At 44.4% G+C, this 15,408-nt stretch overlaps 1 protein-coding gene across 1 annotated transcript; it reads left to right on the top strand.

The window, feature by feature from the left end:
* The first annotated feature begins 1,061 nt into the window (after positions 1 to 1,061).
* CKAP4 (cytoskeleton associated protein 4) lies at positions 1,062 to 13,340 on the top strand. The gene is made up of 2 exons (XM_090043165.1): positions 1,062 to 1,482; positions 9,994 to 13,340. The coding sequence occupies exons 1-2, from the start codon at positions 1,171 to 1,173 to the stop codon at positions 11,323 to 11,325; spliced, it is 1,644 nt and encodes a 547-aa protein (XP_089899291.1). The 5' UTR covers positions 1,062 to 1,170; the 3' UTR covers positions 11,326 to 13,340.
* Positions 13,341 to 15,408: the final 2,068 nt, after the last annotated feature.

Here is a 15,408-nt window from a genome sequence, read left to right on the forward strand (position 1 = left end):
AACCGTATGCATGTGTAAGTATTTGGCCCCCTCATGTATGCGCTTTATGATGCAGTCTTTATTTAGATAACTGCGAGCTAATTTTTGCTACAGGTAACTTGCTTCACTCAGTGCTCTTTCCCCCTCCGGTTTGGCAACACTTCTTTTTCTATTCTAAACAAACTGTTCCCTCTACCTCCTCCCCACTGCCTGGGTGCCAGCTGGGGGGTCATTGACAGCAATGGCGAGTGGCCCAAGCATAAGAACCGTAAGAAAGAAGCTGCTACAGGTGGCAGCTGGGTAGATCACTTGTGAGGAAGGGCCTGCTCAGCCTGGGTCACCCTGGACTGGGACTTGCTTGAGACTGGCTGTTTGATTGGCATGCTGAAGCTGGGAGGAGGTGGAGCACACTTGGTGTGGACTGAATCTGGAGAATTTAGGAGCCAGCTTGACAAGAGCCTAGTAAGCACGTATGCAGCGAGATTTCTTAGAGGTTTGCAGCTTGGTCGCATGATCCAGTTTTCACAGGGATGACAAAGTCACATTCCTGACACCGGACCAGCGCCGGATTAACGCACAGGCAAACTAGGCACGTGCCTAGGGCCCTGAGCTGGGGAAACCTTCCTTCCGCAGCGGTACAGCTCAGCAATATTTGTACAGGGAGGGAGGATAAGTCAGAGCTGCTTCTTCTTCCCTCAGCCCCATTACCCCAGGCCTGCAAGGAATTTAAGGGTGCGGTGAGGAACGGCTGGAGCTGTGTTCACATCTCTTGCTTGGGGCTGAGGGGAGATGTGGGAGTCCCCCAGGCCTGGGAGGAGAGGAACTCGGGGGGCTGCAAGCCGAGCCTGTGGCGGGGATGGGGTTGGGGAAGCGCCTTAATGGCCTGGGGGGAGCGTGCTGAGGGCGGGGGGGAGCACAGCCTCTGTGAGAGGCGGGGGGCGAAGCTGGACCCAGCCGCCACAGCTCCCCCAAGCGGGCAGCGAGGCCGCTCCCGGGGCCTGGAGCCGGCCACGCTGTCACGGCGGGGGGAGGCGGGCAGAGGCGAGAGGAGGAGCGGAGCCAGCCCAGGCACAGGCGGGGGGCGCGGCTGGCGGGGCGGGGCGGGGGTGCGTGGCAGAAACCCCCCGCGCTGCATCGTGCCCGGCGAGGCGCGGGAGCCCAGGTGCGAGCGGCCGCCACCCCAGTGCCGGCATGGCCTCGGCCCGACACCGCAGCGGCAAGGGCGGCGCGGAGCGGGGGGCGCAGCCCGGCGGCGGGGATGACGTGGCGAGGAAGCAGCAGGCGTTGGCGGCGGCGGGCCCGGGCGGCCGGGGGAGCAAGGCGGCGGGGGGCAGCCGGGCGCTGCGGGCGCTACTGTGTGTGGCGCTGCTAGCGGGCGCCGCCGCCGCGGTCTGGGCCGGGCAGCTGCTCCGCCAGGAGGTGCAGCAGCTCGCCCAGGGCCACCACGCCTCGGACGCGCAGCGGGAGCAGCTGGCCCGCAGCCTGCAGGGGCTGGCGCAGCAGGTAACGCCGGAGCGGCGAGGCAGCCGGGCACGGGGGCTCCTGGTAGCGCAGCACGTGCCACAGCAGCCTGTGCGGGCATTCCCCCCCCCCCTTGGGAAAGGGCTGAGGCACCCAGGCCAAGGAAGGAGCAAGGAGGGTGCCCAGAAGGGCAGGGAGCGGGCATGCATGTAGGAGCTGGAGAACGGGGCAGTGGAGAGCGGGGCTCACTTCTGAACCCAGGCGGCAAAGGAAACTCCACCACCACCCCCGCCCAGCAAAACTGCCTCCATGTCTGGGCACCCCTGGCCCACAGGAGTCTCCTTGATCCAAGCAGGGTCCTGCCTCCAGTGCAGAAACCTACTGGGGGATTCAGTCAGCGGGATGGAGCCTTACAGCATAGGCCAGAGATTTTCACCTGGGTGCTGCCAGGTCTTTTGAAGGGTGCCGGGACCCTTCAAGTGATGAGGAGGACCTTTGAGATTGGCTAGGATGGTTTGGATAGAGATGGCAGGGGGTTGGACTCAATCGGCATTTCTCCACCCGTGAGTTGTGACCCAAAAGTGGGTCAAAAGAACATAGGGAAGGGTCACGAGCAAACTTTAAAGATGGACTCTCCTTTAAAAGAGGAAAATGTAGGAAGCTGTGGGTTTTCCCTTGCAGGCTAGCAGAGCTCCAGCCTGCCAGGGGGACCCTGCATGCCCTTCCCCCTGCCCTGCACACTGGGGGGGCGGGGCTGGGGCATGGGGGCAGCGGGTCAGGAGTGAGGGGCACTGGGTCAGGACTGGCCATCAACATTTGCAAATGGTCCTGGTACAAAAAAGGTTGAGAACCACAGGACTAGATGACCTCTGGAGGGCCCTTCCAGCCCTGCTTCTCCATGGTAGGAAAGGTGTGAGGAGTTAAGCAAATAAGCCAGGCTGAGGTGTGTCCCTGCCTGGTCACAGGAAGGAGGTGTGCACTGTAACCTATCTACATATCTTACTTTTTAAGAAATTGAGTGCCACTCAGTTCACAAAAGTTATGGAAAGTTGCCTCAAGTCCAGTGAGGTTGAGAACCATGGGCATATACTCTTTTATCAGAGACATCTCCCATCCTCTGCTGTTCCAGTCCTGAGTCTCTTATCCATTGAAACAGTCGGCAGTGTTTGGGCAAGTGCTAAGAACAAAAACAAAACCAAAGTCTTTTCATACACGGTTGTAGGCATGATTTGAACATAGGCTGGTGAAACCCAGCTATATTAACTTACTGTATCATCTAACTTATTCAGTTGCAATCCACATGGTTCACCTGTGTTATATAATAAAATTAAATATACTTTACACTTTCTGGTAAAAGGGCCAGGCCCACGTTTTCGGTAGTACAATTTTAATATCTTGGATGTTAATACAACTTAACTGAAATACACCAGGATATGTGGTTTTGCATTCATATGATTGCTGCTTTTTACCATTTAGGATAGCACTGCAGGAGATAGTGTTGTTGTAAAACTTTAGTGAGACGTGCCCTCACTTTTCCACCACTGGTGACTGCTTCTGCTGTGCACTATGGAGAACAAAAATCCCGCCTGTTTTATAGAAAAGGCACTGGCAGAACTGCTGAGTGACTCACACTCCTTGCTTACTGTGCCTCCTAATTTCCTGCATTACCTCCAGCCAAGAGCAGCAGACCCAGCAGCCATCATTGCATTTGATGCTGGGGAAGTGTAATGAAGTAGTCAGCAAAGGGTGTGGCCCTGCTGTGACGAGAGAAACATCCTTGTTCTTGCAAAGGATTCTTTTTTTTTGTGGTTTTAGGCTAGGGTTTCACACGTGGCAGTGTACATGCATTTCTACACCTTGTCTTTTAAAGTGTGAAATACGAGGGGAAAAGCTATCAGATGAAAGCAATGTCTGAAATTATGCCTTAAAAAGGTGGGGGTAAGGGGGGAAGTCCAGTAGTTCTTTTTCATTTGCTTTGTTTTGTGCATTTGAGAGCAGTTTCACTGCCCTGTGTGTGACTGCTCAGTTACGTCTCAGTTCTGTAAGCTGGTATATGGGGTCTGATCCACCCATCTGCGCAGAACTCCACTGACCTTTTTGTAACATCCCACATGAGTGTAAGGCTCTGCTTACATGGGTCAGTTTGCAGGATCAGTAGGGGGTCTTAGCCATTTTCTCATGTCGGGTCTTTCGCACACCAGCGTATGTAGGAAACAGACAAAATGAAAATACAGTTGTAACAGTACAGGGAAGGTGTAGTCTCTGTAACTAACTTTAAATTCAGTTTCTCATGCTAACTAGATTTCAAATTCACAGGATACTGACAACAGGCCCACCTAATAGTTTTTACCTAGCTTAAACAAACCAAAAAATAAATCACAATTTGAAGGAAGGGGTAGATTAAGTTGGGCACGCGTGGCACAGAAATATGGTACATAATGTGGTAAAGAGCCTAGATGCCTAGATTGTGTATATAATTCTGTATGTTCCATGGCACGTATTGTTTCAAAAGCTGAGCACCTCGCAGACTTCCCTTGCAACATCGCTGTGAAGAACAGAAGTTTTGTTTTCCCTGTTTGATTGCTAGGAAAGTGGCATGGGCAGGTTAAGTGATTTGGTCTTGGTTACATGGAAAGCCTGTGGCAGCACCAGCAATTTGGGTTCTGCCTTTGAAGTCCCAGACCAGTTTCTGAAACAGAAAAACATTCTTCCTCCCCCTATGGAGAGAAGGCATACACGCTGCATTGTTCATAGCTGGCAGGAGTGTTAAACAAATGGTAATCCAGATCTATGAAATATTTGGCACAGAATTCTTCTCAACTGCTATCCTCAGTTGACTCACCAGACAGAAGCTGTCTACAAGATCAGACAGACTAAGGCTTTATACAGACATTACAGCTAGAAGTTCTGGGTGTTATATTGGATTAAAAACGTTTCCCTGATTTAACTCAGTAATGAGATAGGTGCTGGAGGCCTGTTTTAAGGTAAGTTGGCGTAGGGGATGGAACAGGTGGGGTGGGGGAGATTAGGGGGCTAGCAGGGTCTGCAGGAGGCTTGGGGGGGATAAGAGAGGCTTTCTGATCCTGCCAGTCCCCTGGATTAAAGTAAATTGGGGTTCGAGGGGGAGAGGAGTGGGGACAGACTGATGGCTTTGCAGGGAAGGTTTGGTGGGAGGGGAGCCTCTCTCCCCTCCAACCAGGGAATATTTTTAGCCCTCCCAATCCCCCACCCCCAGACAAACAACCCCTCCCCAAGCAAACCAATCCTCCCTGCCCTCCCCACACCCCAGTTTGCTTCAGTCAGCTCCCTGCACAACTAAATGCTGGTAAAACTGGCACCAGGAACAGTTTGCATGATCAGTGGGTTGGTGGAAGAGGATGGTTGGTTCATCTGGTGGTGAGGGGAAGGGCTGAGGGGCTAAAAAGAGTCCAGTGCTGGGCGGGGAGAGGGTAGGAAAACCACAGCCCTGGGGCTGGGATGAACATGTAGTGGCCAGGCTTTCCCAGCCCTGGGGCTGTGCTCAGAACGTATACAGAAGTTCAGTTAGATCGGTCTAGCCAAACCCCATCTAATTTAGTGCATCTCTGAGGTACAGTTAAATTGGATCAGATTGGCCATTTCTTGACTGATCTAACCTTCCTGGAACTTCTGTACAATTTGCACTTAGATTGACATAACTAAGGATCTACGGGTAAGGCCCACATGGGGGCAAACTAAGTTAGATCAGGTGGCCATTTTAAACAATATCTAACCTCCACCTAACTTCCTTGAACATCTGGATGTACCATTAATCACATGCACACCCATGTCTCTGTTGCTAATGGGCAAGAGTACTTACCTGTATCTGGAACCTCTAAGACTGCTGCAGGCTTCAATTTGCAGTGATTTTTTTAAGATTGCGACAGATACAGAACATTTTTCTTCAAAGGAAGGCAACAGAGAAAATCGTTGGTGGTGCCCCTTTTTTCCATTGCTTATGAGGTTTCCATTGCTTATGAAAAAGAGAGACCACGGTTGTTAGAAGTATCAGCATCACTCCATCTAGGTCGAAAGAGTATTTCATTTGGGATTTTCAAAGTTAGTGAGAGTTGGTTGTCTAATTCCCTTAGGCTCCTTTGAAAATCCCAGCAAATCCTGACAAACATAGAAATACATACAGAATTTTAGGGTTGGAAGACACTTTCAGCTGTCCATACAGATACAGAATTTTCAGTTCCTCAGGTGTCCCAGACAACTGCTAACCCAGTGTCTTCTTGAAAGAGGAGATTCCACAACTTCCCTAAGCAACTTGTTCTTGTTTCTATCACTAATAGAAAGTTTTTTTCCTGAGATTTGATTTGTATAATCAGTTGCCTTCTTCTCTAGGTTGCTGCAAACAGAACCATAAGTTTTATATAGTGCTCTCTAGGCAGAGCCATCCCTTGAGTATGGTGAATTGGGGCAACCACCCCAGGCCCCATGCTTTGCAGGGGGTCCTGCAAAGCCAGGCAGAGCAGCCACAGCCCCTCCCGTGGGGCCTGCCTGGAGCTTGCAGTTCAGCCCCATGCTGTGGAAAAAGGATGGAGACCCTGCGCAGTGTTAAGGGGGCTATGCACAGGCTGATTTGTCCTGGGCCCCAAACCCCGCTAGGGTTGGCTCTGTCAGTAGGAGTCAGGTACACAAAGAAAATTATAAAATGTAGGAGTCAGGTACACAAAGAAAGTTATAGTTAATTAGTTGTTATGGAAGCTTCAAGTTCTAAAAGGAAATAATCATAAAACTGTTGCATGTAGGGGGTGGTTAACTTTTGGTATGCATTTCTTAATGCAAAATAGAGCATGTAGATCATGCTGTGTTTCAGTCGAACACTTAACATTATGGTAAGTCTGTTCTTCTGTTGGCACTTAAGAGCAAAAAGCCTTGGTATTAATTCGTTGCTGCACTCCACTGTAGAATACTGCACTCTACTCATACAGCACTTGCTGTACAGCCCGTTTGGTGGAGCACTCCCCCCTTTTTGGTCTTGTGCCATGCAGTGCCGTTGTCGTAAGAGTTATATAACCTCACTGCTTTTCTCATCAGCTGTGAGAGAAGAAAGGAAATGATGTGGAAAGTTGAGTCACAGTACAGTGTTCAGAGGAGCCAAAATTTTCTGACATAATAAATACAGTCATAAGATGGCTGGTAAAAAGAGGGAAAAAATGGTTGGCAGATAAGGAATATTTGTCAGTTTTATTCACAATATTAAACCTTTGGAGGACTGGGACTATATTTTATGCTTCTCCATCCAGAAGTAGCTGGCAAGAGACTATACCTCTTTATAATGAACATGAATTATCATTTTGAATTTGGGGGGTTGCAAGAGGCTTATTAAGGGGCTAGTTAGCTATTGTTTAGAAAAAAATGAATAGAGACGTAACAGGGTAGGTAAGATTAGAAACTAGTCTAGCTTGACTATTATGTGCAAGGGAGTGACTTTAATTTACACCACTAGGATGGAGACCCTCAAGAATATGCAAGTAGAGAATTGGTTTAAGAGAACTACATTCCATCTTGGCAAGTAGAGAATTGGTTTAAGAGAACTACAGTCCAACACTCCTGCTCCTTCCTATGTCAGAAGTCTCTTTCCATCAGTAGAGGGTTCTTCCTTCTATATTGGTGAGTTACCTGTTGGTCACCACTGGGCATTTTTTTCTCTGGTAATTTTATGCCTTGGGTGGTACAATTTGAACTCAGCAAACTGAATAAATTCTGTTTTACAGTACTTTTTGAAGACAAATTAATTAACAGGGTGATTTTACCAGCTTAATTTGATTTTGATATAGATTCTATCTTGTATCTGAGTTAAGTGTATAATGGTTTTCTTGCATTGTATAAGGTTTACAGACATCTAATAGGTGACATGTCAGTGTTAGTGGTACAGAAAAAATAAGCTTGGTACAATGGCATAATCAGAATAAAAGATCACTGATAATAGCTTAGACTAATGTGATTTTGTAGATTTATCTTACCCCAATTCTCTTCCTACTTGATTTATTTTTAGTTTTGTATAATTTTCAGGTCACATGCTATTAAAGAGGCAAAATACTTATTTTATTTTTTAAAGACTGAGTTGAGAGGAAACCAATGATGTTATTTTTGGTTCTATATAATGTATAAAAGCTGGAGTATGGGGGCCTTGTCCTTTTTGGGGGACTGTAGTGTTTAATCGTGCCTAGCTTCCCAAGGTGCTTTTCCACACTTTTTTTTTTATTACAGACATCAGGTTTTGCCTTCCCTGGTTTTTCAGAAGAACTGAAAAGCCAATAAAAGTTGTTACATCAGAACAAATTAAATTGAAAACTTAAGCAATTAAAAAGAGTTTTTGAGCAGAGATTATGCCTATTATCTCAAAGTCTTTTCAAGTTTTTGGGATAAATGTTTGTTTTTCTTGAAAAAGGTAAGAGTGTTTGGCTCTTCAACCACAGGCTGAGAAAGTTCCCTCTCTAGTTCATTAGTTCTTTAGCAAACACAAGGAATAGCGGTAATATTTTCCCTAGTATTTCTAACATTAAAAAATAAGTGGACTTAAAAAAGGGGAGTGGGGAGAGAAAATTCTTACTCCTATTCTCCAAGAGAAAAAGGTTAAAAGGTGAGTAAAGCCACATTTCTTTTGCAGGCTGTCTTGAAAACCTCAGGGTTACTTGGTCCAATACACAGTAAATCAGGGGTTTGTATAGAATCCCATTGGAGTTGTGTTTCAGCAGCAGCAGGGCGAGCAGCTGCGTTAACCCCCATGGCTCCCCGAGCCAGCGCCAGCACTGGCAACCTGCAGTGCTTAATGCTGACATTGCTTGCCGTGCTGCCAGAAGTGGATCTGGGTCTGGTACATGAGCCCTGTGATCCAGGTTCAGCCTGGGGGGCCAAACACATTTGACATCCCCACAGTAAGTCATTCAGAGTTTGCGTTCAAGAGAACAGCTCTTATCGAAACTCTACAGTTCATGCTCAGTTCAGACCCCCACTGAGGTGAAGGAAAGTTCAGTCTGAGGCCTTAATCTTGTCAACATGCATATGGATCATTTAATGATTAGTTAGTAACTTAATTGACTAAGTCAGTAAGAAGTGTTTGTGGGATCAGAAGCAGAGAAAAGATTTCAAGACTCACAACTAAAAAGAAAAAAATCTTGTTCAGTGAAATTATCTAGTTATTAGATAGATAAGCTACCCTGAAACAGTGCATCACACATGACAGATTGTGTGGTAGTTCTCATTATTATACACCTCAGGTGTGCTACACAGAGGGAGGCAAGATAGCAGGCATTACTCAGCACTGCTACGTACCCAAGTCCTAAAGGTATTGTAGGTGAAGAATTTCCACTGAAGCCAGTGGGAGTTTAATTGCTTTTTATTTTCCATCATGTTAATTTAGTGCTTGTGATGAATACCATCTTGGCAGCTTTGGAGACTCGAATTGATTTTTATACATGGACTGGGAACAGCAGAGGTAGTGGCGGTATGTTCATGTGCCCTCACCCTAATTCTAAGGTGAAAGGGTGCTTCATTTTCATACTCATTCAACCTTTGTCCTTTTTGCTGCTAGTGCCAACAACTGTGTCCACTAGTGCCAGCTGTGAGGGTCATTTTCAGGATGTAGACCAGGACAGGCAATTATTTTGGGCAGAGGGCCGCTTCCTGAGTTTTGGCAAGCCATTGAGGGCTGCATGACAGGCAGCCAGGGGCAGATAAATATCAACTTTCTACATTTTTAGGGGTCCCGCGGGCCAGATGGAATGGCCTGGCGGGCCGCATCTGGCCTGCAGGCTGCATTTTGCCCACCCCTGATGTAGACGCTGAACTGGATTGAGACCACCAGCTCATAGTTCAAAGGGCCCAGGTCAGCCTGTCCAGCAGTAACAACAGAGGGCACTAAATAACTGAAATATTTTAAAACTAAACATATATTATCATCATACAACACAGTTTGGGAGAAATATAAAAACTAAAGTTAACTTAGAGAAAATGAAATATAATGAAAGCCCTAGATGTGTCATTACTACTTTCATTCCCCAGTCCATCATCCATTTTTTCCTTTAAAAGATGCCCTGTCTTGTATAATTTAACACTCATTTATTGTTCCGTAATCATCCATTCAATCACTCTGATTTAAAGCTTAAATTGATAAAGATGCTTTTAAAAAAAAGTGAACTTACAGAGGCCCCAGGCCCACAGTCCATAAAGCAAAATTCTTGCAGTAGCTGGTGTAAGTTTTGTCCAAATAAGGACTTAAGGCCTGTTAGATTGAGCCCAAGAGAAATAGGATTTGATGGTTTGAGGGCCAAGTCAAAGGATTTGGATTCAGTACCACAGACTTCCTGGGAGATGCTGGGAATGTCACTTTTGTGGAGCTGGTCCCTAGTTTACCATTTGTAAAAGGCTATAATAGTACTTCCCAACCTCAGCACAGGGTTGAGAGGCAGGAAACATAATGGATTCTGATGTGCTTAGCTTCTACACTAATAGGAGCTATAAGTACCTCTGAGAGATGCATAGGATGCCATTTTAAGGTATAATATATGTGGATTTCTGTTTCAGGTACAGTCCATTCAAGTTACAGTTGGAGATTTTGAATCAGCGATGAAAATAGTTCAGCAGAAGCAAGAAGTTACGGAGAAGACTGTTAAGCAAGGGGAGAATGAAATAAATCGTATCAGTGAAGTTCTTGAGAAACTACAAAATGAAATCTTGAAAGACCTGTCTGATGGCATCCATATGGTAAAGGACTCAAGAGAGCGAGACTTCACGTCTCTTGAAAATACTGTGGAAGAAAGACTAACAGAGTTAACCAAGTCTATAAATGATAACATTGCTGTATTCACTGAAGTCCAGAAAAGGAGCCAGAATGAAATCAGTGATATGAAAACAAAGGTTGCTTCAATGGAAGAAAAAGACGCATGTAAACATGAGTTAAAGGTGCTGAAAGATGCTCTTGATGATGTGCAAGCATCCATGAAAACCAAAGAAAAGGACATAGAGTTGCTGAGAAGTACAATAGATTCAATGGAATCTGATGTTTATACTGAAGTCAAAGAACTAGTTAACCTTAAACAGGAACATGAGAAATTCAAAGAGGCTGCAGACACTGAACACCTTTCATTAAAAGCTTTACAAGAGAAAGTTCTTAAAGCTGAAGAATCCCTTACACAGTTCCCTGATGAGATTAAAAGACTTGATGAAGACTTACTGCATATTAAAGCCAACCTCAAACAGGATGTAAATGAACTCCCAGAAAACATACCAGAAATCCTTGAAAAGAATCAGGAAAGGTTTGAATCCAGGTTCAGACATGTAGAAGACAGTCTTGAGTCCCTGACTTCGGCTACCACTCAATACATTAAAAAGATGGAATCCCTTCTTTCTAGGCAGGAGGAGCATGAGAACAAGCTAGTTTCCTTAGAGGAAGGCATTACAGCTCTACGGGACACCTCAGGTGCTGATACAAGTTCAATATCAGACACTCTGAGAAGTCTCAGTGAATCTCAAATTTCATTGTTCAATGATATCGATGAATTGAGAAGAAGTGTAAGTGACCTCCCAAACTCTGCTGATGTCCTTCAGAACATCCAGAAAGAAGTTAAGGCTTTGCTAGATCAAGAAAAGCCTCAGATGGATCAAGCACAACCTCAAGAATATATAGAAAAGCTGTCTTCTGTGGAAGGCTCTGTCAGTGATTTAAGGTCTTCTGTCAGTCAGGTCGATACTGACTTGAAAATGGTCAGAACTGCAGTAGATAGCTTAGTTGCTTATTCAGTGAAAATTGAAACGAATGAGAACACCCTGGAATCAGTGAAGACGACAATAGATGACCTAAGGAATGATCTGGAAAGATTGTTTGTGAAAGTAGAAAAGATACATGAAAAGATTTGAGGAACAATGCTAATTAGGCAAGTATTGGATTTTTTTAGAAAATTAGCTTTTGTATGCCCCCTCCTTTTTATTTTTTTACTCTTTTTAAAGATGAGTTGACACCTCCAAAAGAAAACAAGAATGCTTTTACAGTCTGATACAGATATGCTCATTTCCTGTACTTTTCTTCTGTGCAGGGTATTTTTAAGTTTCACAGGGGTTTAAATTACTGTGGCTTTTTTAAATCTAGAATGATATTTTGCTTTAACTACCCTATTTTAGTTAGTGATACAGCCCCTTCTTTGCAACTCCAACCATCAGACAGCGTGGTCCTAGTTATAATGATATAAGGGTACTTCATACAAGTACAGCTATTCCTATAGAAAAGAGGAAAAAACTGCTGGTATAAGGCACCTTTATATTGACACATGCTAGAGCAGTGTTTATCCAAGTGCTGTTGCACCCCAGGGTGCATTGATAGCCATTTAAAGGTGCTGTGGGGTGCCATGCAATATTAGCACCATTAAGTGTGCAAGCATGATTCACAAGATAAGTCCAGAGATTTCAAATAGGAATCCATTCTGACCTGCTGTAGTCTTTGATTTCTTTGCAACAGAAGAATTGCTCTGTTATATTTCTTTAGTAAAAAACTGAGTGAAACGTAAGAGCTGACATTTTTCAAGGGATGCCTTGAATCTAAAAAAGCTGGGAACCACTGCACTGGAGCTTTTATCAATTTAATTGTTTCAGTTGAAGAAAAAAGTTTACACGCCTAAGCAAAATACTCATATTGGTAAAAGTTAAGTATAAGCCAAGCCTATAACAACCCATCAGTTTCTGCAGTTTCCAGTGAAGGTAAAAAAGGACCAACTGCTATGCATACACAGTTGCATACAGGAAAACCCACAGAGGGAGGGAAAAGGCAAGGCAACCATAGATTCCAGCTTCCTAAGAGCCTATAATGAGTACCTTCCCCCAGCACCTGCAAACCCCCAGGTGTAGACTGTCTTTGCTGGACAGAGCAATCTGAGCAGGAGGATGCAGTTCACTGTCAGTCAGAATTCAGAGTGCACAGTAAGATTTGGTCATGTTCTTTTGGTGTTACTAAGATTATTTGGCAGATTTTTCCCTTCAAGTCCTATTTTCCCATTTGTAACATCACCTTTGATTGTGGGGATGATCTGAACCGTGGACAAGGAAAATTAGAACAAAAATCCTGTTTTCATCTATATGAACCATGCTATTAAAAAAAAAACAGAGAAAGAGAAAATACAGGATGGTATTAGCAGAATTGCTTCTAAATATAATGCCTCTAAAGATTTCCCCTGAGGTCACAGTGACTTGAATTAGTATTACTGTATTATTTTGCGTAAGGGCTTGATCCTGTACCAGAGAGTCAATGGGAGCTTGCCAGTGATGTCAGTGAAACTGAATCAAGCCTCACACTGGTTAAGAAGCAGAAAATGTGTCAGATATTTAGAGCACACTAAACATTGCTGTTCATGCGAAGAATCACTTAGACATGGAGCTTTCTGTTTTTGTTTTTTTTAACCTATTGGAATGGATTTCTGATGTTAGTTCTTTCTAAAGTTTTCAAATGTTGTACAAGTATTTTAAAAGGTGTCTACACATGTAGGTCACTCTGAAGATGAGGTTATCTGAGAATATAGTGCCCACCCTGCATTAGGTACCTGGCTGCAATAGAAAATAAATTCATCCAAATAGCACCTCTGAAAAATGGTACGTTACTGGGGACAGCCTGGGTAAAAAGGACTCTTTACGTGCATCAGAATAAGACATTCAGCCAATTTTAAGGCTGTTCCCACTGCATATAGTAAGAGGTTGTTAACTGTTCAAAAAGCCTTAATAAGTAAGAAGGATGAACTACACTGAGATAGTGTGTTTCCTTTTGAGCTGCACTGTTCCTTGTTGACTTTTCCTTTCAATTTTTGAACAACTGTTTAGATTACTGTGAAATGAACTGTATGGCTTATTTGCAGTATTTTTAATACATAATAAACACTTGGAACTTTTGATTTTTTTTCCCCTCCTGAGTTGCTTACTTTCACTTTCAAAAACATTTCCTGCAGGGTACAGAGAATAGCTGGGAAGAGGGGTGGAACAGCTTCTCACTTTTTCTCTGGAGTCTCAGCTTTCATATTAAAAAGGAGATCCCCATTATAGTTCCAAAGACAACCTTAAAAATGCTGTGTGAGTACCATCAAAGCAGCACTGTCTGTTTGAGTCTTCAGAGAACTCCAGACAGTAGCTTCTAGCAGTGAAATACGTTATTCATTTCAGTGCTGACTCGGGCACAAAAATGCTTTCAAATGTCAACGTTGTTGACAATTTCAGTGCGGACAACCAATGAAACAAGTGTCAAATGACACAGATCAGGGTGGCCAGCCTGTTGACATAGGTGCCACAAAAGGTCCAGGCATCCTCTGTATGTGACATCTGACAGATCAGGGAGGGGACAGGTAGCACAGTGGCAGGCACAGCAGGAAACAAAGCAAAGCAGCTAATCGGAGAGGGAGAAGAAAGCACAGCAGTAGATTAGAGGGGGAAGGGGATCGGAATAGCACTTGGGGAGGGTGTGGGACTAGTTTGTGGCACACCTGCCATAAAGGCTGGCCTACACTGAGCTAAATCTATACAACTTGTCTTACATAGCTGCTTGTGTTCAAGGATTTTTTTTGTTATGGGGAATGCAGCTGGTATTACTTTCAAGAAGTTCAGCTTAAAAACTTTGGGAAATGTTGATTTAAGTGTTCCCCTTAGGAAAAAAAAACACATATAAAGATAAACCCAAATTTTATAATGCAAATTTTGACTCAGATTTGAATATCATAGCTCACGCCTGTCTTGGAAGGATCAGAACTAGAAACCAAACCCCCCTACAGATCTGAACCTGTCCCTTTTCCTACCAGAAGTTTCAAGAATTTAAAATCTAGCTCAGAATTTCACAGCAAAGACCCATCTCTCAGGACCGTTCACAAGTAGTAGTAGTACAATTTTTGTTTTGTCTTTAAGAATGCCCCGGTAGTGTTTTTCAAATGAGGGGGTTCACTATTGAGAGTCCACTCCTATTTACAGCACAACTGTTTTGATAGAAGGCACCACCAGTAGAACAGTTGCTGCTAAGATGAAAACTGCACTTTTCTGATGCATGCTATGTTCTACCTAGACCAAGAGTGGGCAGTTATTTCAGGCAAAGGGTCACTTACTGGGTTTTGGCAAGGCATTGAGGGCCACATGACAGGCAGCCGGGGCAGATAAATACTAACTTGCTAAATTTTTTAGGGTCCCCGTGGGCCGGATAGAACAGCCTGGTGGGTTGCATCCAGCCTGCAGGCCACATTTTGCCCACCCCTGACCTAAACTGATGTCCATAATCGTGTTATACCAAAGGATTAGCGATCATTTTAAGGGCTGACCCCTCATGAAACATAGCATTTCAGGTAGAAATACATATACCACATGTGATGTACTTTACCTATCTGGATTAGTTATTTTTGAAGTATATATGGCAGCTATAATACAGATTTCAGATCCTGGCACCCAGTCCAGCTGCTTCTTGTTTCCCTTTGGGGAATAAAGCCGATGAATCAATCTTAATTCTAGATGGTTCATAATTCCTTTACGGTCTCTTATAGTGTAAGAATACTTGATTGTGGTCAGCAATCATGACTTGAAACAGGTCGGAGGTTGCTGTAACTTTTGCTGGGAACCAGATCCAAGAAGTACAAATTTAAAAATGTCGTCTAGCTACTTTACCCCTTTTATCTGTGCCAGACAAGAGCCTGTAGCTCAAAGACTGCAAGAAATGCTAAATCTAACTCGTATTAAATAGTACAGTGCATTTCTGAGAATATAAATGATTTTCAGAGCTTGCAAATCACATGCAAGCACTGATTATAAATCTCATTGCAGGCTTGAGTCAAAGGAAAACATATAACTTACCTTATGTTCCAAACAAAAACCCAAATCCTTCCTGCCTTTTTAATTTGGCCCCAAATTTTACACCTGCAGTTATCATAGTGCTCAACAACATTATCCCAGATTCCAACACACACACTAGAGGAGGTTCTGGTTCTGTCATTA

Source organism: Crocodylus siamensis, chromosome 4, assembly GCF_052110815.1.
Source record: "Crocodylus siamensis isolate JL-2025a chromosome 4, ASM5211081v1, whole genome shotgun sequence".
NCBI lineage: Eukaryota > Metazoa > Chordata > Crocodylia > Crocodylidae > Crocodylus > Crocodylus siamensis.